This window comes from Macrotis lagotis, chromosome 6 (assembly GCF_037893015.1).
Source record: "Macrotis lagotis isolate mMagLag1 chromosome 6, bilby.v1.9.chrom.fasta, whole genome shotgun sequence".
In the NCBI taxonomy this organism is placed as follows: Eukaryota; Metazoa; Chordata; class Mammalia; order Peramelemorphia; family Peramelidae; genus Macrotis; species Macrotis lagotis.
In genome coordinates this window covers 17,046,413-17,068,441 of record NC_133663.1, presented here as the reverse complement: position 1 = coordinate 17,068,441, position 22,029 = coordinate 17,046,413, and the positions used below count along the sequence as shown (strand labels likewise).

Sequence of the window (22,029 nt, the reverse complement as noted above, 5' to 3'; positions counted from 1 at the left end):
GGGACTTCCGGGGCGGGGCGCGGAATCTAGTGCCGGCCGCGGGGCCGCCCGGCGGAGGGAGACGGCGTCGCCGCTGACGTCGGCGCACGCCGCGGGGCGGGGCCCGGCGCTGCGCTCATGGCGGCGGTCGCGCGGCGTCTCCCGGCCTCGCCGGGCCCCTCCTCGGAGGGAGCCGAGCGGCCCGGCCCCGCCCCGCCTCCCTCCGCCCCGAGGCCGCCCGCGCGCCGGCGCGGCCTCTCCGGCTCCCGTAGCGGGGCGGGGCCGGGGCCCACGTGACCGCGCCCGCCTCCCGGGCCCCGGAGTCCGCGCCCGAGCCCGGCCCCGAGGCCCTGGGTGGCGCGCCCGGCCCGGAGGCTGGCGGCCGGCCGTGCCCCTTGTGCCTGGCACGCGCCGAGCGCCGTGAGGGCTTCCCCTGCGTGCGGAGCTGCTCTAACCGGGGAGGCCGCCCCAGCCGGAGGAAGGACGAAGGCGGCGGCCGGCCCCGGCCCCCAGGGCCCCCCGGCGGCTTCTCCGCGCCCCGACGCCGCGGACCGGCCGGGCCCGGGTCTGCCGGGGGAGGCCCGCCCGGCGACTCGGGGTCGCGTGCTGTTCTAGCAAACTCCCAAGTGACAGCGTCTTACCGAAGGGAGGGGAGCTTTAACCAGGCCTTGAACTAAAGCCCCTGGAGCTCCCTGCATCAGGGCTGAGGGGCCCCCCCGACAGCCAAACTGAAGATTTTCGGCACTATTTGAAGCTGAATGATCACCAAGGCTTCACCGAGCTGCCCGAACCCATCCTGTGAATCTGCTCTCTGCCCAAGATGTCCACCGAAGGGGGGTCTGCCAACCCAGGGAACCCAGCTTCCAAAGCCGTGCCAACTCGAGGGGATGGTTCCTCTCCCACCCAACGGCGCAAACAAACAAAACCATGAAAGTTCAATCTAGTTTGGCCATCCAAAAGGTTCAATCAAGTGACTGAAGGCCCCTTGGTTTCCTCAGCCCTCTCAGGAGCTCCCTCACAAACACGCTTTGTGAGCTCATGAATGGGCCCAGACTTAGCTGGCCAGGCCCTGATACAAAAGTAAACCTAGGATGTAGGAGCCCGACAAATGGTTTGCTTGAACCACTCATATTGCCCAATCAAATCAACTGATATTTCATCTTTTGGTCTATTTGCTGACCGGTAACCTGAGGGGGGTTGGACTCAGTAAACTCTGAGGTCTGCCTCATCTCTAAAAACGCTATAATTAGTTTTCCCCCACTATGATTCAGGCTGTCAGCTTTCTAAAATAAACAAAGCTCACTCAGTCAATATACATACCACTCCTATTCTCGGCTGCCTCCAGAACTACACCCAGACACCACACACAGATACAGATTTCACTGCCCTTGGCCTACTGAGTCCCACCCACCACTTCTCTAGTCCCCACTGGCTCAATGTCATCTTTGCTGTTCTAGGCACACTCCACCACTTTTTAAAAAATTTTAAAAATTTAAGGAAATAGGGTTGTGACTTGCCCAAGGTCACACAGCTAAGTAATTAGTGTCTGAGGCTGGATTTGAACTCAGTTACTCCTGACTCCAGGGCCGGTGCTCTATCCACTCTATCACCTAGCTGCTGCCCCCTATACCACTTTAAAAAAAACATAGAAAAAAACAGTGATGGCAGGAGGATCCTTTCTGAAACAGTCTCTGACTTGAGCCTATTTACTCTGAGAGACATATGGAGTTGCATGTGCCAGGCCAGCTGCTGAACTAGAGAAGAGCAGTTTATGCCACAAGTTGATGCTGAAATTTTTAGCACAGAGGGAGTATGAGATAATTGGGAATTGGAGCCTCTACCTTCTTGAGAAGGCCACATGTATATATGCCTAAGTCTTGACGTGAAGTAATGTTTGCTTACTGGCCAAATAAGGGATACAAGTGAAATCCCAAAAGAGCAGAGGTGAGACAGACTTGAGAGCCAAGACCAAACTGTACCTGAATGGGGCATGCCATCCCCAGCAAATGGTCCAGTTCTGCTTAAAAGTTCCACAGGAGTGGGATTCACCCCCTGTGTTCCTTAGGCAGTGCTGAGTTCCTTGGGATCTGACCAGAAGATAACTGACTTCTTTCAGCCTCAGTCTCCTCATCAGTAAAAGCACCTGCCCCATAGGGTGGTGGCTAGGATCAGGTGAGATCCAACACAAAGTGCTGGTTGAGCTAAATAAATAGCAGCTGGTACCACTATTACCTCCAGAGGCAGTCCAAATTTCACTTCTAAACTAAATAGACCTTGCAAGCCCCACCCACCCTCCAGATTCTGTCTTTGAGGGCCAAGAACAAGAAAGCTGAGGGTCTATCTTCTAAGTGACAATCTTGAAAACAACCCTGACACCCCAAGTCTTGTCTTTTCCAAGCCAAATATTCCGTTTCTTTAGCCAGTCCCCCAATGACATTCTCTCCTGGCCTTCACCAGGAATCCTGATCCCCCCCCCATACTTCCTCAGCGGCCTAATGAGGGGAAAGATCACTTCCCAAGGCCTCACTTCAAGCTTTTCTTGGATGCTTTATTAGCTTTACTAGGATTTGAACTTAGTCTATTAGAACCCCAAGATCTTTTGCTATCCTCACCTTTTCAATCTGGTGTTTAAGAAAGGGCTGTTTTGAACCGAAGGAAAAAACTTCACATTTAAGGACATTGTTTTATCTTAAGAGTCAAACCAACATTTGTTCTAGTACGCTGAGCTATTTTTTTGTATCCTAATTTGGTCATCCAGCATATTACCTTTTGCTCCTAGCTATTCTATTGACAAATTGAATAAGCATTTCTTGTTTTATTTAAATTAGGTCATGCAGAACTGATGCTGAGCAAGAACCAGAAAAACATTGTAAATCCTAACAGCAACATGGGGGCGACAATTTGGGGCTGTCTGCAAGGGAAAATAAGCATCTGTATCCAGAGAAAGAGCAAGGCCTTTAATCTAGAGAAAACAAAAGCCTGATGTCTTATTGTCTGGTCTTGCTGTCTCTTATACTTTGTTTCTTCGTTAAGGATCTGATTTCTCTCTCCTCACATTCAATTTGGATCGCTGTGTACCATGGAAACAATGTAAAGACTGGCAAACTGCCTTCTGTGGGGGGGGGAGCAGGGAAGTAAGATTGGGGGGAAACTGTAAAACTCAAAATAAATAAAACCTTTAAAATGAAAACAAAATAAAGTCCTGCGGGGCAAATCAAGCGCGGATCCCTGGGCCTAGACTAGAACTTCTTTCTCCGAGTTGGCTGGCAACAGGCACCAAAAGCACTGACTCGGCAAACTTGTAGGGACAGCCAGCCAACCGGCTTTTGGTCTGTTTCATGTGGAGTCTTTGAGCCTAGGTCGCCCACTTAGTTTTTCTTTTCAAGATTTTGAGTTTTACAATTCCCCCCTACTCTTCCTTCCCTCCCCACCCCCACCCCCGCAGAGAGCAACTGGCCAGTCTTTACATTGTTTCCATGGTAGCCGTGGCTCCAAATTGAGGGTGAGGAGAGAGAAATCAGGTCCCGAAAGAAGAAACAAAGTCTAAGAGCTGACAGGATCGGACAATAAGGTAGCAGGTTTTTTCCCTAAACCCAAGGGACTGGTCCTCGGACTCTGTTCAAACTCCACTGTGCTTTGTGCGGCTTCAGCTGGGCTTCTCCAGCGGGTCCCCCACTTTCATCCACAAGCGTAGCAGGAAGACTGGAACTTTTTCCCTTTTAGTTTTTGCGAGGCAGTGGGGTTAAGTGGCTTGCCCAAGGCCACCCGGCTGGGCCGGCCTTGAACTCAGGGCCTGCTGCCTCCAGGGCCGCTGCTCTCTCCGCGGCGCCTGTCGGGCCTGGGCAGCTCCGTGGCGCCGCGCCTCTCCCCTCGGCCCCTGCCCGGGGTCCGGCGGGGCCCCGCTCCGGCCGCCCCCCCCCGCCCCGCCCCGGCGGGGACTACTTTGCCCGGGCGCCGTGACGTCAGGCGGAGGCGTCTGCGCGGGCACGGCCGCGGCCGCGGGAGGAGCCTCCGCGCCAGCTCTCGCTTCTTCTGGCCGCGGGTCGCGGCTGCGTCGGGCGTGCGCGGAGCCGGCTGCGACCATGGCGTCCGGGCCTCACCCGATCCCCGCCGCGGCCCCGGCCCCCGCCGCCGCCGCCGCCTGCCCCGCCGCCCCGGCCCCGGCCCCCGCCGCCCCGGCCCCGGCCGCCCCGGCCCCGGCCCCGGGCCCCGCGGGCGGCATCCTCATCGGGGACCGGCTGTACTCGGAGGTGTCGCTGACCATCGACCACTCGCTGATCCCCGAGGAGCGGCTGTCGCCCACGCCCTCCATGCAGGACGGGCTGGACCTGCCCAGCGAGACGGACCTGCGCATCCTGGGCTGCGAGCTGATCCAGGCGGCCGGCATCCTGCTGCGCCTGCCGCAGGTGGGCCCGGGGCCCGGGGCGGGCGGGGGAGGGGCGCCGCCCGCCCAAGATGGCGGCGGCGGCCCGGCGCGCGGCTCACGGCTCGTCTCTCCCGCCGCAGGTGGCGATGGCCACGGGCCAGGTGCTGTTCCACCGCTTCTTCTACTCCAAGTCCTTCGTGAAGCACAGCTTCGAGGTGAGCCGCGAGGGCCGGGCCCGGGGGGAGGCGGGCCGCGGGGCCCTGGCCCGGCCCCCGCCGCTCACCCCCCGCCCGGGCCCGGCTTCTTTTCAGATTGTGGCCATGGCCTGCATCAATCTGGCTTCCAAGATCGAAGAGGCGCCTCGGAGGATTCGGGACGTGATTAACGTGTTCCACCACTTGCGGCAGTTGCGAGGAAAAAGGTAAGATGGGCCGTTTCGGGACGTGACCTTTGTGCCGGTGCCCGCGCCCGTTGGCTGGAGCCGTTTCCCCCAGGAAAGCAGGGCCTGGCCCCGGGGAGCCAGGCTGGGCGTAGGTAGCGGGGCCCCACGTGGCCGCTGAGCGCGCTGTGACCCTGCGGGGGCGGGAGCAGTAACAAAGTAACAAAGTAGCGGCCGCTTGGCAACAAGTGTGGCCGGCAGAGCCGAGGCGCGCAGCCCCGTCTGCGGGCGCCGCTAGTCCAGGCTTTATCAGTTGACCTTGGACTGGGGTAGACTCCTTCCCAGCGCTCAGCTACGCTTTAATGCCGGATCTGAAAGGACTGCAGGATGATAAGACTTGGAGGTGAAAGGCAAAGGGATTAAACAGGTACTTGGTTCTGCGTAGGCACAGTCTCAGCGCTTCACAGCTCGGCTGGAATTCTCTAGTGAGGCGTGTGAACATTTTAAATGCAGTGAAGGAACCCAAAGGTGTATTGAGCTTGCACCGGTAAACCGAAGTTGTCGCTCTGTGTGCTTATTGAAGGAAAAGTCTCCTCTTCAGGGCTGTCTTCATTTGTAGACGCAGGATGCCCTTGGCATAGTTTGGACCGTAAGATGCACTCTTAGGGAATGCTGGTAATGGGGAGCCGAACTTGTTACTGCTTTGTGAGAGGAAGCTCCAAAAGGATAGCCCTACTGAGCTTGTGGGCACTTGATTTGGCTAGTTCCTGAATCAGTCCCCCTTGGTCTCCAAACCCAGAAGTTGGCCGTGGTGGGACTTATCTGAGCTCAACACAGAAACGTGGGACAGTACCCTAAACAAACAGTGTAATGCTAAATTCTCTCGAATATTGCTATCATCAGGTGCTTCTCTCTATTCTTTCCCCTTCTTTTTCCATCCTATTTTACCATAATCAGTGAAAGAAAGTTCCTAGAGAAGGAAATTGGGGCGGCTAGGTGGCGCAGTGGATAAAGCACTGGCCTTGGAGTCAGGAGGACCTGGGTTCAAATCCAGTCTCAGACACTTAATAATGATCTAGCCGTGTGGCCTTGGGCAAGCCACTTAACCCCATTTGCCTTGTGAAAAACCTAAAAAAAAACCACATAAATTTCTAACTTTTGTAACAATTTTATGCTGTGTTATTCTGCAGTTAAAATATAACCGATTGTACAACTGCTTAATGTGGTTTTTCCTTTTTAGTTCTATGCCTTTTAAACTTTGGCAAAATTAAAACAAGTCATATCTTACCTGAATTAATCTGACTAGAAGTGGAAGTAGTTTATCTTAATCTTTGACATATTCATATTAAGCCAGTGTTGTGTAATCACAATGAAGACTAATGAATTCTTTTTCCTCAAAAAAACCTTTTGTTAGTTTTGATACTTAAAAATGTTTAAGGTCAGAAATTAGATGTGCCTGAACAAATTTCCAAAACTCAGTGTCATTGGTGCTTGTTATGGGTGCGGCTAAAAACAACCAGCAGAGCTTTCCTGTGTCAGTGAAACACTGTTGATTCATTTATGGTGAAATTGAGTTCTCCCCATGCGATCTGACAAATGAACACGCATGACATTTGAAAGAAGTATTAATCACGCAGACATCTTTTTTTTAAGCAAGCAGGATGTGTAAAAGTTTCTATGCATTTTTACAAGTTTACAAGCATGTAAAACTTGTATGTGTTATTAACTTCAACTCTTTTTTCCCTTGCAACCGACTATACAGCGACCAGCTACATTTACCAAAGCCTGGGTGATGTGGAGTGGTACATAGAGATGAAGCTGTCGTCATGGCAACAGTGAGTGAAGTATCGAAAATCCCCAAGGAGAAGCCAGTGCTCTGAGAATAGGTCACTGGAATCGGGGACTAACAGGTTGGCCACTGGTGAACCATTTGGAAAAACTCCTGTTTCTTGTTAAAAGCTTTTGTCTTTGCTGTCCAAGTTGTTAGTATTGTAGGTTGGTAAAATGTGTATATATATATATATATATCTGTATGTATATGTGTATAAGATGGGGGGAAGGGAAGTCAAATAGGATCTTAGGCCATTAGAAAGGAATATTTCAGTAAAATCATGTCAAATGCGTAATTTAATTTTAAGACTCAACTTGGGTGACACATCCATGAAGTATTTCCTGCTTCCATATCCCCACTTCATGCTGTTAGTGGGGTTTCTTTTTGTTATTTGCCCCCCCACACACCTCATCACTACCACCAGGGGGCCAAGTTCCTTGAGGGCAGAACTATTAGATTTCTGGTTTTGTGTCCCTGGGCTATGTGTCATGTACCATGAATATAATGGTAGTTAATAAATGCAGGCCTAATGAGTCTACTTAAGCACTACTTTGGTTTCTAATGTGTTTCTAGTTTTGACATAATATAATATAAGCCCTTGAGTTTGATACCAGAAAACTTGAATTCAAATCTATTCTGACCATCTGTGGGACAGTCACTGTGAACTAGTTTCTTCATATAAAAGTGGGCATAGTACTTGATGTATTTATTATTCCACTGTTTGTGAAGAAATCTGGCTTTGTAAATTTTTTTATAAATAATATAATCCCAACTAACTGCCATCCTCAAGAAATACAGTTGTCTTCTTAGACCAAAAATATGGTTCTATGGTACTTTAGACCTCAAAAGCCTATTTTAAGCTCGTAGTATATGATGACCTTCAAGCAGAAGGTTGTTTTTATAGCTGAAGAGCAGTAATTTGCTTTTATGTCCATGGCATATTGGAGAATATGAATCCAAGCTTTTGTATTCTTAAAGGCAATAGTATGGGTGAAGGGTTAAACTTCTAAGGTTGAGGGTCATGAGATAACAATTCCAGTCCAGCTGATATTCTGGGTTCACCATAAAGATTACTAATAGATTTTTCAGAGTTGGAAGAGACCTTGGAGCTCATCTGGTATAGGCTCTCACTGGTGAATCCCATCTATAATAAATAACATCCGAGACTTGTGGCCTCTCCAGTCTCTTGTCTCTTCTCTTCGTTGGAAGTTAATTACTTCTGAGAAGTCTTTTCTACCATTGGGCACACTGAGAAAGTGAAGGTGTTGAGTGGTTTCTTTGCATTTTTACCCATTGATTCTAATTTGGTGTACCAATCTCAAGACTTAACCACAAGTGAGAAATGGTCTTACAGCTATTTTGATTGAAACAAATGTGGTATAATTGTCTTCATAAATCTTCCCATAATACCTTGCATACATAGTTAATTTCTTGATGAATAAATTGATTTGGATGAATTAGGAAGAATTACACTGTTGGAAAATACAGTGTAGTTTCTCTATTTGCATGGTCTGTGGTTAGAAGTAAAAGGAAATGAGATAGGTAAAGGATACAGGAAGAACTAGTGTCTGGTAACTTAAAATGTAAGTAAAACAGTAATTCAAAAAATGAAATCACTGATGTGAATATAAGGTACTCCTTCAGGAGCTTCACTTTGAAAAATTGCTTTTTAGAAGGACTATTGGAAACTCCTGAAAATAGGCTTTTTAATATATGCTGATAGGTTGCTTTCTGGTTCTTTGTGTCTCAGAAAGTACTGGTAACTTGGAGAAATGAAAAGAATCTGTCTGTGGATTTCAGTGTGATTGATTGTCAATACATATATGAAATTTATCAATCTTTCATTTCTGTGTGAATTGATTTTAAGTTTATTTGGTAGACAATGCAGTTTTTAACTAGGAGAACCCACTTTACCCATCTTTTAGATTTTATTGGTTCATTGAGAAAGTTTGATAAGTTTCTAGAAAGTTACTAATTGATGTCATAATATGCTAATGGTTGGTCACAAGTAGTCCATTTAGTTAACCTCAGTAAAAAAAAGTGCTGTTTTTCTTAAGAGATATATGATGTGTGTCTATTAAATGATTTCGTATATAACTTTGTGTCAGTGCCCCTTTTTGATGGGGACACATTTCTGTTTGCTAAAGCATTTGGTGTAGTTAAAGGAGCATTAAACCTTGTACACAAAGGGACTCCTGAATACTTCAAGTGATACTCTGACTTTCTCAAAACAAGTGAATTGGAGCTTTTCTAAAAAAAAGAAATACATGGAAATTTGATTAACTTTTTGTTTGGAATCCTGATGATGACAAAGCATTATAAAGATAAATCATACATATAAAATGGTTTTTAAAAAATTAGCATCCAGATTTATTTGTGAGGTGAAGGGTGAGCCTAACTTCAGCCAAACCCTATTGGGGTTCAGTATTGAGACACACAGGAAGACTTAAGGAAGTTACTCCATCAGAGCACTGCCCATAGAACTGCTTCTGGAAATAAGGAATGACTGACTGTCTACTGGGCAGAGAGCTCCTCATCCTCAAGTTATTGACAGCTTTCAAATTAAGTCTAATTAGTAGAGAACTTGCTGGTTAGTTAAAATAGAAACAACAGAGTGCCTTCTGTTCTGAGGAAAGCATTTTTAAAATGCATCCAATTATCAATGTGCCCATTTTCTTATCAGAATTGGGCACTATTCATTCTGTATGAGAGAACCCAGTTTTAAAATGGTCAATGTTTTTCCCATTAGGTTGCAGGTATGAGTAGACTGACTAATCTGTCCAGAACTGTTATCTCACAGTAGATCTTATGTTCTCCAATATTCTCCCTAAGAAGGGAAAGTCATTTAATTAGTATTGTATAAGACCATAAGTCTGAATTTCTTATTGACATTAAAGACCCCCACCCCCCAAAAAAATCTCAGCGGTGGAAATGGTTTATTTACTGTTTGACTTTATTTTGAGCTTTACCTGGAAGTTTTGTGCTGCTTTTTTATTTTTAAAGAGATATCTTTATTTTCTTAATCTGACTTAAGGAATTTAGTACAATGGATGTCCTTTACATCTGTGACCCAGTTTCCTGATTCACAGTCATCACCAAATTTAATTTTCAGCATATAGGCTGAAGAAAACTTGGACAAACTTTGAACATTATTGAAATAAGTGTGCATGTGTGTATGTTTTATATATAATATGTCAGCTTGTCAGTTTAGATAAATTTTCTACTTTTGAAATTTTCTCTTTATTACTTCAAAATGTGACTAACCTTTATGATGTTGGGCAGATTCCTTCACTTGACTGGACCCAAGTTCCCTAATCTGTCAAATGAACTCACACTGTGAAACTTGAGGGGGGAGTGTAGTGGAAAGAGCACTGCCGATAGTAAAAGTCAAGGGGGGGGGTGGCTAGGTGGCGAAGTGGATAAAGCACTGGCCCTGGAGTCAGGAGTACAGAGTACCTGGGTTCAAATCCCGTCTCAGACACTTAATAATTACCTAGCTGTGTGGCCTTGGGCAAGCCACTTAACCTTTTGCCTTGCAAAAACCTAAAAAAAAAAGTCAAGGGAACCTGGGTTTGAATCTTGCTCACCTGCTTGCTGTTCTAGGACCTCATTTTAAAAACCTAGGAGGTGCTGGATTAGAGGAACCTTGAACAAAGGTCTCTTTCAACTGTAAATCTGATTCTGCCTGAAAGGTATTAAGTATTTGGACCTTTTTAAATGTTTAACTTAGTAGCTTCCTTCCAGGAATTGCCAAGATGATCCTCCTCTGTCCTCTTGGTGAATGAATCTTCTCCAGTATAAGAGAAGACTCTGCTGTATTGGCTTGGCAACAGGATTCCTGTCCTGCAAGGGTTTGTTACCCTATCAGCCTGAGAAATGAGATCTGCACAAGACAAAGTCTGTTAACAATCTGCCAGAAATAGGTGTTCTAAGACCATACCTTTTCAGTGCCAGTATTTATGAAAGATAGCTTTTAAGTAAAGAATCAAAAACTTCAACATGCTTCTGCCATAATAAGAAATGCTTACATTTTAATTGGAATAATCACTTGCCTAATATGAGGAAATAATTGCTTCTTGTGCTCTTTTTCCTATCAGTGTCTTTAGTAAAGCTGATAAATTATGGTATTTCATTTACACAGTATGTATTTAAAGACGAATTCAGGTAAACATGCAAAGTTTTTCCGTTGAGGTTGAACAACAGAAGCTGTTAAAGCATCAATATTCCTGTAGTAGAGGAATCTCAAACTGAAAATATAATGATGAAAAACAAGTTTGATTTCCATTGCTCATGATAATGCTATCTTTTTAATAAGTATGTAAATAGGGAAGAATAGCAGGCTGGTTTTTGCCAAACAGTCAATCACTGGCATTCCTGCATCTTTGTTTATCTAACATCAAGAACTTGGTATTCTTCCCCTTTTTATTTTATACCTTAGTAATTTTGTCTTCTACTTAGTAAAAATCAGTTTGCTTGAAAAGCTTCTTGCCTAGTTTCTGATGAATTTCTTAACATGTTTGAATGTAGTCATTTACTCTTGACTTTTCAGATTCAAGTTAGCCTATGAGAGATGATGCATTGCAAGGGCTGGGTTAATTAAATAGATTATCGAGTCACTTGAGTAGTTGGACTAATTGTTGACCTGCTGACAAGTATTCTTGATCTGCTGTTCATTCTGCATTAAGATCAGCCATATTAGGTGGCTTGGAATTGATCAGCCTTTATTAAAATTACCACATATTTGTGCTTTGCAATTTGTTTAATCTTTTCAGGTAAATCCTTTGCCTTAAAACTCTTCCCTACTTTGTAGGAAAGCTTTTGAAAAAGAGACACTATTTATGTCAGGTATTAAGCTTTTATAATCTGTGAGGTGTTTATCTTAGAAGGATGAATTCATTAGTTTTGACATTGAGAATTGTGAAGATTTTGTTTAGAAATGTACAACCAGAATGTATTTGTAAATGGGTATTAAGATTATTTTCACACTAATAGATATTGTTAGACCATAAAGGAGTAAGCGATGTAAACAAAGATATCATTGGAATGAATGTAAACTCGATCTATATGTTTGATTAGCCTAACTTGGACAGCACAAGATCAATGCTTTAACTTGTTTTCAGGAGTTTAAAAAGCTGGTTTCTGTTGCCAATAGTTGGTTGGAAGGGAAAATGGAGATGCCACAAATAAACTTGTTTGGATGTGCAAAACAGTTGTGATTTTATTTCTTACAAACTAGGACACCAAGCCCCCTGATCCTTGATCAGAACTACATAAACACCAAAAATCAAGTAATCAAGGCAGAGAGGAGGGTATTGAAGGAATTGGGATTTTGTGTTCATGTCAAGCACCCTCACAAGGTGAGTTACAAGAAAGCGTATAATGAGTTTGTCTATCAATTTGAGAATAAATTGATTTTTATCAATGTGTGTGTTTAAGCGTTGAAATCTATTGCTCAGACTGAGTGGTTGTTGTCTCTTGAGTTTGTGTAGAAGTGATGGTGATGTGATGCCCAGCTGACCAACATTGCTCAGTTGCATATTTGTAGAGTAAATTGATGCATTTATTGTCTGCTGACAATTACAGATGTTTTGCAGTCATTCCTTTTTACTATCTATGCAAATAAGGATAATTAATTGGTTCCTAATATGTTGAACTTGGCATTAATTTTTTAGTTTACCAAGTTGTATAGACTGTCTCATTTTACTGAATTAACTGGTAGATCAGGAAACTCCATGTGTAATTATTCTGTGTCTCTTCCTTTTCCCTAGATCATTGTTATGTATTTACAAGTCTTAGAATGTGAACGGAATCAAACCCTGGTTCAGACAGCCTGGTAAGTCATCCTTTGCACACTCTTTCCTAGCCAGGAAAACAGTAGCAGAAATAACGTAAGTTTTGTTTTCTATTTTCAAAACAATGAAATGTAAGCTACTTTGAAAATGAGCTATTTTGGGCACAAAAAAAAGGTAAATAAATGCTTATTTCTGCTTACTGTTTTCTTGGTTTGACTAAGTACTTTTTATGGAGAACTCAATTTAACTTTGTTCTTTTTTCTACTCTTTAATTAAAGGGTAGTCCATGATGGTAAGTCATAGAACTCTGCCCTCTGCACCTCAGCCCATGACCTCAGGATGGCCTGATTGGCTGCCCTTCTCTCCAGCCAATCCAGTGCAAGCTCTCATCCGAGATTCACTGAAGTGGTCCATATCCATCTGGCAGCATCTTCTAGTTCTGTCGGGGTGTCAAAAGGATTTGTATATTTGTTTCTAGAAGTAACTATTCAACATGCATATGTATTTAATGTATACCTGTTACTATCAAAATGAACAGCTCATTTTTGATAGACTTGTTGTTCAGCCATTATGAATTAAATTGATTTTATTAGTAGTTTTGACTCAATTGGATCATTAGTATGTACAGCATGCTAATACTGCCAAAGGAAACTACAGTGGGCGCCATTTTATCCTACAACTTGTTAGCAGTTGGGCTATTGGATTTTGAATTTGCATTTCAGGCAGTATGAAATTTAGAGAATTGTCAGACCTTCCCTTGCTTTAAGGGAAGCCTTAATATTGCTTGGAGACATTTTAACCACACTTTTGAGATGCTGATTTTCTGCGTGGAGTGCTGGCTTATTTAAAGGTAAAATGAGTGCTATTTTAATGAATTGCTATAGTTGTCAACTCTACTACTGTTCTTTATTCTAAAACTTAAAAGTCTTGTGCAGGAAGTTATTGGCAGTAACCAATCCTTTGCATATGCAAGCGCAAATGACTTCATTCTTCATTGTGTCCCCTGAAGCCCTTGGGCTCTTATTGAAGAATACTATCTTGTTCTGGTCTTATGAAGTCTATATAAGTTATGGTGGTTTCATATATGTTCCGTGAAGTCAGATTTCATGGAGCGGTTTTCTTTGCTAAATCTTAGAGATGCTGATTCCACTTAAAGTTGTGATCATTTGAAATAATTCTACTTATAGTGTATATTTATAACCATTTTGAATGGAAGGATACAAATGTCCAACATTTAATCTTTGAATAATAGGGATACAGTTTTAGTCTGTTTATGATTGCTGCATAAACATTAAAGATGTGTGTTTGCCTTATATCTAATCAATTAACCTTTACGAGGTTTAAAGGGAAAGCTATTTCCCCAAGCAGCAAGCTTTAATTTCCTTACTATTTGACCAAATATCAATCAGCAGCCTCTTTGGAGAGTATTAAAATATTTTACCCTATCATTTTTGTTTTTTCTTTTCTTCCTGAAAAAATCTTGTGAGATTATTTTGTACACACACAAAACAGAATTCTTAAAATTTCTGAACTGCAGCTTGTTGAAAGGGTCTATATAATAAATTCTGAGACACAGTATGAAGAATTGTCAGAAACAAAGTTGTAAAGCATTGCTTTTAAGGAAAGAAACGGTTATTTAAAAAGTTTTCTTCAATCAAAAATAGCAAATAAGGTATATATTTTTTCCTTGTTGTGCAGAGAGAGGGGGGGAGGCTTTTGTTGTTTTTTTTTTCTTATTACTTTTTTTTAAGCAGAGGGACAGATTCAAAAATGTTAAAATTCTTATCTCTGAAATTTTAAGATAAGAATGTTACACATTAGAAACCTGTAAGATAAATATAACTAAAGAGAAGGAAAAAGGATAAAGTAGATTGAGTCTCCAATTAAGTTTAAAATCCAGAAGAAACATTTGTTCACCCATAAAACTTAGAGTTATAATGTTTTCCAGGAATTACATGAATGACAGCCTGCGAACCAATGTTTTTGTTCGGTTTCAACCAGAGACAATAGCATGTGCTTGTATCTACCTTGCAGCTAGAGCGCTTCAGGTGAGCATGTCATCTGTGAAATAACCTCTGACACCAAGTAGACCAAAGCACCAAAAAAATGATGAAATGCCAAAATTCTATCTAAACTCATCTGTTACCCATTTAGATTCCATTGCCAACGCGTCCTCATTGGTTTCTACTCTTTGGTACCACAGAAGAAGATATTCAGGATATCTGCATAGAAACACTTAGACTTTATACCAGAAAAAAGGTAAACTGTTCTTAGTTGCCTCCCTGCGAATTGTTGTGTGACATCAGATTTATTGGAATGTAACACTAGAAATGTTCTTTTTCCATTCCTTTCAATAGCCAAATTATGAATTGCTGGAAAAAGAAGTTGAAAAGAGGAAAGTAGCCTTACAGGAAGCTAAATTAAAAGCAAAAGGACTGAATCCTGATGGAACTCCAGCCCTTTCAACACTGGGTGGCTTCTCTCCAGCTTCTAAACCATGTAAGATTTATCTAATTGTTAGTATTAGTTTACCTAACTAGGAGAGTGGAATATTTGGTGATTATAAACTTTTAATTCCCTTATCTATTGATACCAATAGCTACCTTGAAAAAAATTATTATCATGAAAAATCCTTTAGAGCTATGTGACTGTGTTGACTTTTAGGAACAATCTTTGGCTTTCATTTAAATAGATTTTAGATATACATAAACATATTAATATGTGGAAATCTTTTTCTTAGCATCACCAAGAGAAGTAAAACCAGAAGAGAAAACACCAGTTTCAGCCAGCATGAAGACCATCAAAAAAGAACCTGAAGACAGACCACAGGCATCCAAGAGCCCTTATAATGGGTGAGTGTTATAGTCATGAGATGGTTCTGTTTGAATGCACAGACTTGGGAAGAAGATAATCTGACTTTCTTTTCTTTTTCTCTCTCTTTTTTTTTAATTTTAGTGTTAGGAAGGACAGCAAGAGAAGTAGAAACAGTAGAAGTGCGAGTCGGTCGAGGTCACGGACGAGGTCACGATCTCGATCTCATACACCAAGAAGACAGTAAGTAACTAGTTCTTTTGAACCTTGAGGAAATGAAGTTTTCTTAAGTTACTGTAGTTTATTTAACAGGACAAGAAAGAAACCTGGGCTAAAGAATTTAATACTGAGGTTTCTCTCTCCTTGGAATGTATAACCTCTTTTTAAAGTCCTTTGTCCCACTCTTTCATGGGTTGAGAACAGGAAGCAACAGGTCATCTATGCAACCTCCTATTTCATAACTAAGGGTGAATAATTAGAAAATTATTTGTTCTTTTAGAAAAGCTTATGGTATTAACTCAAACCCCACAAACTTCTTAACTAGATTCTTATGATAAAATGCTTGTCTTACGTTCTTGACTTAGTTGGCATAGCCCTGGGACTATAGCGAGCGTTTAAGGTGGTCATGGATAGACTTGGCAGTACTTTCCTGCTTGGAATTGAGTCTGAAACAGGAGTAGGAGAATGGGGAAATGCTGTTTTGAGTAGGATTGTAGTTGTGGTTCTGTATGAAAAGCCAAACCTAACAGATGAAATTCCTCTTTTAAGTTACAACAACAGACGAAGTCGATCTGGAACGTACAGCTCAAGATCGCGAAGTCGATCCCGCAGTCACAGTGAAAGTCCCCGGAGGCACCACAATCATGGCTCTCCACACCTTAAAGCCAAGCACACCAGGGAAGATTTAAAAAGTTCGAATCGCCACGGTCATAAAAGGAAAAAGTCCCGCTCTCGATCTCAGAGCAAATCTCGGGATCATTCTGATGCTGCCAAGAAGCACAGGCATGAACGGGGACACCACCGGGAGAGGCGTGAGAGGTCTCGGTCCTTTGAACGGGCGCACAAAGGCAAGCACCACGGCGGTAATCGTTCAGGACATGGCAGGCACAGGCGCTGATTCCTGTCTTTGAGCCTGCATCATTCCTTAGTAGTTATGCCTATCTACATTATGGTGTATGGACTCTTAATTGAAATATTAGAAACAAACTGATTAGGAATTGATTTATTAAAAGCCCTCTAGGTTTTTAGAAACATTGAGGACATTTTCTTTTGAAAGAACTATGTTAATTTTTTTTGCACATTAAAATGCCCTAGCAGTATCTAATTGAAAACCATGGTCAAGTTCAATTGTACCTATTATTATAGTTGTGTATTGTTTATCAATATAAGAACTGGAGAGTGGTCTTCTGTAAAAATGTATCTTATTTTTATACGGATAAATTGCAGACATTATACTATTTAAGTATGGTTATTTGTTTAAATGATGGTGGATACTTTCTTACACTGGTTTGTCTGCATGTGTAAAGATTTTTACAAGGAAATAAAATATAAATCTTGGGTTTTTTTAAAACTGCCTCTTCAAATATCTTATTTAAATAAATTATTAAACTGAAATTTGAACATTGAGTAGTTAAGTAGTTGGACTGATTTCTAATGAGCATCCTTTGTTTCTGCTGCAACTTGAAAATGTCATGACCAAACAGTCAAAATAAGTGACATACAAACTGTACCCGAAGTGAACATGCTGTCTTTCGAGGCTTTTTATGACAACAGGGGACCAGTTTTCTCACTTGTCGGGGGTCTACTCTTAGAGAAGCTTAAAGCTCGAGAAACCTAAGTAAATGGCTGGAGTGTTCGAATTTTTTAGATATTTTCCAGTTGAACTACCCATTTATCCAGCGACATGTTGGAATTGGTGTTAGATTAGGAGATAGGTTCCAATTGTGACATGTACATAGGAAGGCCAATAGATGTCCTATCTCATCCTCTGCATCTATACAAAGAATAGGGACCCTTGTCAGGTGAGAATCAGAAGGTTGGAAACTTGGATCCTGGACCTGATGAAGTCCCTTCCTTCAGCTACTTCAATTTCTTCAGAGACCAGTCTTGAAATCCCTCTGTGAAGGCATCTTGTCATTCCATCTTGAGTTAGGACACACTCCTTTGGGAAGGAAGCTTTAGAGAGTGTGGAAGTGGAATTTTAATCCAGATCTGACCTTTCAGTGGTCCTCAAGCTCATTCTAAGTTGAGGGCACTCAGGAGAGGAAGGGATGGTAGGATAACAAAGCAGCTATGTTTTCATTGAGATGGCTGCAGAGGCAAGGGTTCTGGTTCAGAGGGTTTCATCTGGTCCAATCCTGGGGGTTTGAGGGGCGGCCCAAAAGGCATCTCTCTCAAGGCCAGAGTTGGCAGTGTTCTCCAATCTTGAATTCAGTCACTTAGAAGGTTGCCTCTACCTCCCACATCTTTAAAAAACCCACTTTGCCATTCTGGAGACTTGACCATTTTTACGGCAGACACCCCTCTACTTCCTAAAGCTCGAGACTGGAAGTCAGGATGACTGATTCTCTGCAAGCTGAAATACTCAGGACTCTTGATACTGCAGCTTTTGACATTGCCAATCATTGCCTCCTGGATCCTCTGCCCCCCTTATTTTCTGTGACTTTTGGCTTTCTCTCTTGATCATTCTTATGACTGATGTATTGGGTCCTTGGCACTAAAAGTGAGGCTCTGTCCTCAACCTCTTTCTCCACACTTCCTCTGTCTCCCCAGTTCCCATGGGCTTGGCCATCACTGTTGGTCTCTCCTCCTGAACCCCAGCCCCACGTCCTCATCATCTGCTGCATCTCCAACTCAGCAGAAGCAGAATGGTTGATCTGTGCTCCCAGCAAGCCTTGAGTTAAACCCATCTAATTTAGCCTAGCTAAGTGAATTATTTAGCTTTTTTATTATGTGGCTAAGAATACCTGATGTTGAACATGGAGACCAGATTCCTCTTTGGGTGTGTGACTTCGGACGAGTCATTTCAGTTAGCGCGTTCCACAGATGCTCTTCAGCTCAGCTGACACACCTGCCTCTTCTCTTTGAATCTCTATGATGGGGATTTCAGTGTCCCCAAGGGGAAACCCCCCCCCCCAACTCCTAGCTGGTGGCCGACTGAGTGGCTGGAGAGCAGGTTCCCCCAGAAAGTACTGTGTAATGACAAGATGAACATTGGACACCTGGAACAATCCGAGTTTTCTCTGAGGAGTCTAGGAGGAAGGCGGGGTGAGTGCAGAGAGTTGGGTCTGATGGTGAGGTATGAGAGAAAATACAGAAGACGCATTGGAACCAGGTCACGGAGGAGCTTACGTGTTGGGTTCAGGAAGTTGTATTTTAGGAGGAGGGCTCTGGCAGTTGTACAGGTGGATTAGAGGGCAGAGATGAGGAAACAAGGTGGCTCTGAACTGGGGAGTGGAGTTGGGACATGGGTGCGGGATTGGGGAGAGGAGGGAAGCGCCTACAGACAGAAAGGGCAAGCAGGAGGAGGGAGGCAAAGGTGCTCAAACAATCTGGAAGTTTGGAGTCTGGGACCATGAATTTTAGGTTCTGGGGAGCTAACTGGCAGGAGTGGGGGATTGTCCCTGTAAGGCCCGAGAACTTTCATTGGAACCAGTGATATCAAGGGTGGGAGAGCGAAAGAGCCAGGGCAAGGGTGGTGTCCCTGGGCCCTGGGGGTTTTAAAAATGTGTTTTGGTAATTTTCACTTTGAGTGGTTTCCTTTGGAATCCTTTGTATTTTATTTTGTGCATTAGAAACATGGTTCTCTGGAGAGAAGCGTGGGCTGCTCCAGATTTCCAAAGGGACCCATGACATGCCAAAACTAGTGAAGAGCCCCAAGAAGAGAGGAGAGGGCCAAGGCTTGGGGCGCGTGTGCAGGGCGGAAGCCAGAAGATCCCCGGCCTGAAGAGCCCGACCTGGAACTGGGAGGCCGGGAGGCCGGGCAACTGGCTGTTGACCGCCAACTGTCACCTTGAGCCTGGATGCCAGCTTTGGCCTTGGTGTGTATTGTGTCTGGACCCACCTAGTGGGAGTTTGGCTATGAACACACACACATACACACACACGTTTACACATGTGTGCATGGATGCACACATGGCACATGCACGTGCAGGTTTGTGTGTAGGTGAGTGTACACATATAAATGGGTAGCTCTCATTTGTATCAGTCTTTATGTGGCTGAGTCTCTGGGGCAAGGACTGGGCTCGGTTAAGCATGCGAAGGCCCCTAACCTTTGAGGCCGGAGGGGAGGGGGGTCGAATCAAAATGCAGAAACATTCTGAAGTGTGGAATCAACAGAAAGCTCCCAGTTTGGGGGGGTCAGTTGGCCTCAGCTGCTCAGGGGCCTTTGGAAGTGCCACCCTGCGGGTGGGCACAGCCTCAGGCCATCTTCTCATGGTGGGGGTTGGAGCCAGGTGGGGGACCCTTTGTGTGCCCCGCGCCCTCTGGTGGTCAGTCTGGTGAAGCCCAGGGGAGAGGATGATGAAGGAAGTCATTTAGGTGGGAATCTAAGCATCGAGACCTGATGTTTATTTACAGCCCCAGCCCCCCCCCCCGTGGGAAGCCCCGACTTGGAGGCCAGCCCCCCTCACTTTATAGAGGCCTAGGCTGCGCAGGAAGGGCGCTCAGGTGGATTCCACTGAGCGGGCTCTGAGGGGCCACACGGCCCCCCCAGGGCCAGGCCTAGTCTCTGAACCTTCTGCCCATCCCCAGACACAAAGGCTGTGGGCCTGTTGAGTGGAGAGGCCCCTTTCAGGAGTTTGGCTAAATAAGGAAAATCTTGCGCTTTGAGAGGCCCTGGAACCTCCACTGAGGTGTGACAAAGGATGAACTGCCCCGATCCACTCACACACGGGCAGAAGGTGCCACTTGCGGGCCCAGATGTGTTCCCTGCCCTGAGCCCTGTCATTGGCCGCTGCTGACAAGGTGCCGCCGCTGCCGCTGCCGCTGCCTCTCTTGGTTTTTCCTAACCCTGACACCACAATCATACAGTCAGGATTCAGAGCTGGTGCCGCACTTGGAGACAATGGGGAAGGGCCCCTTCCTTTTCTAGATGGGCAGCTTAGGCCCAAGAAAGCACAGTGACTGCTCCAAGGTTACCCAGCAAAGTCGGGGTTCGGACCAAAAAACTCCAATGCAGAACTCTTGGATTAAATAAGGGCCAATGTACAGGGAAGTTGCAGGGTAGGGGAGGTGCTTTATTGTAGTCCTCGCAGAGCAGGACTCCGAGGGAAGCAGGTAAAGATAGCTGGTGAGTGAGCCAGGCTAGATTTGAACTCGGCTCTTCCTGACTCCAGGACTGGTCACCAGGCAACCATCGGACGTGGGGTGCTGCAGGACCACCTCGGCCCTCCAGGGCTTCCAATCTAAGAACTGGGCAAGGAGGCGAGGGAGGCCCCAGGCTGGCTTCAGAAATTAAGTCCACTCCAAGCTGTTGAGGATTCTCTCAGTAAGGGGGGCGCAGAAGTCTATTGGGGGGACAGTTTCTGCTGAACTTGGCTTTGTATTGCTTGGGATTCACTCTTCATTTCCAAAAACAATTTGTCCCACTTGTGTGACTCGGGCAAGCTACTTCACTTTGCCAGGCCTCGGTTTCCTCCCCTGTAAAATGAGGAGTCGATAACATGGAGGGTCCTGTCCAACCCTAGGGACTAGGTGGGCTCCAACTCTGCTGAAGGAAATAAATGCATGGGCTTTTTGATAGCTGTTTGCTGCTCGGGGAGAGAAGAGGGGGGTCCCTGCCCTAAGTGACATAAGACGGGCAGCAGGTGGGTTGGAGCCAGGACAGGCACGTGCCCCTGGCCACGTTGGTTTGTTTTCACCCTTAGATGCAAGTGACAGTGCTACCTGGGCCTTCGTTTCTGGAGTCCAGTGAGGAGGAAGAGGGTGGGGGGAGCTCAAGCGGCAGCTGCCCTCCAGGTAAGAGGACCGAGCCAGGGTGGGGGCTAGGTGTGCCGGGAGAAGGGGGGAACCAAGGGACACTACGGAGGGAGAATCAAGGAAATTCCCACTGATTGGAGATGGGAGTGGTAAGAGGAAAAGCTGCCTGGGGTCAGGGAATTCAAGGGGGCAGACTGGCTCACGGCAAGAAGGAACACTGGGCTGCCTTGGGGGAGGTAGGGAGGTGCTCAGCTCCCCTCTTATAATACCCAAACCCCTGGGTCTCTCTCTAGGACCACTCTAAACAAAATTCTTCCTCCCCCCAAGCCCGCAATGTCTACTGTGGGGCAACAGGAGTCAGTGAAGGGACCATGGACTGCTGCACTTGGCCCCCGTCGGGCCCCCTATTTCACCCTTTCTGAGCCACCAGGCTCTGCCAAGGGCCAGGGATAGAAAGCCAGCAAGCCACAGCCCGGCCCTCTGAAGTTTACATTGTCCCAGGGAAAGCAACCTGTACTACAGGTAGATGCAAAGCAGCCGCAGAGTAGGCAAAATAACGTCTCGGGGAGGGTCAGGGGCAGCAGAGTTTGGGGGGCCAAGGGGCTGAGAAGGGAAGAAGCAGATGCCGTGGCCCAGCCTGGGACATCTCATGTCGGAGATCACATCGGGCACTGAGCAAAAGGGCAGGAGTGTAGAATGGCTGAGTGGGAGGGCGTGCTGGTGCTTATGGCTTCTAGTTTGTGGTTTTATTTTTTTTAGGTTTTTGCAAGGCAATGGGGTTAAGTGACTTGCCCAAAGCCACACAGCTAGGTCATTATGAAGTATCTGAGGCTGGATTTGAACCCAGGCACTCCTGACTCCAGGGCTGGTGCTCTATCTACTGCACCACCCAGCTGCCCCTGCTTATGGCTTCTAGCAAGGGACCTGGGAAAAGCCTGGGAGCAGTCAGGGG

General features: G+C 45.3%; 1 protein-coding gene and 2 long non-coding RNA genes across 3 annotated transcripts in view; 2 read left to right on the top strand and 1 right to left on the bottom strand.

Annotated features, from left to right (window-relative positions):
- LOC141490668 (uncharacterized) overlaps positions 1 to 3,403 on the bottom strand; it is a 127,842-nt gene extending 124,439 nt beyond the window's left edge. The window contains exon 1 of the long non-coding RNA XR_012469304.1: positions 621 to 3,403. This is a non-coding gene — a long non-coding RNA (uncharacterized LOC141490668). The remainder of the gene's footprint in view (positions 1 to 620) is intronic.
- Positions 3,404 to 4,046: 643 nt separating this feature from the next.
- CCNL1 (cyclin L1) lies at positions 4,047 to 18,533 on the top strand. Its single transcript, XM_074190821.1, has 11 exons — positions 4,047 to 4,385; positions 4,486 to 4,560; positions 4,657 to 4,766; positions 11,792 to 11,912; positions 12,324 to 12,388; positions 14,296 to 14,395; positions 14,502 to 14,606; positions 14,705 to 14,846; positions 15,088 to 15,199; positions 15,303 to 15,401; positions 15,927 to 18,533. The coding sequence occupies exons 1-11, from the start codon at positions 4,062 to 4,064 to the stop codon at positions 16,273 to 16,275; spliced, it is 1,602 nt and encodes a 533-aa protein (XP_074046922.1). The 5' UTR covers positions 4,047 to 4,061; the 3' UTR covers positions 16,276 to 18,533.
- A 143-nt stretch (positions 18,534 to 18,676) lies between these two features.
- LOC141490670 (uncharacterized) lies at positions 18,677 to 21,571 on the top strand. The gene is made up of 3 exons (XR_012469306.1): positions 18,677 to 19,198; positions 21,026 to 21,116; positions 21,405 to 21,571. It is a non-coding gene; the product is annotated as an uncharacterized LOC141490670 (long non-coding RNA).
- Positions 21,572 to 22,029: the final 458 nt, after the last annotated feature.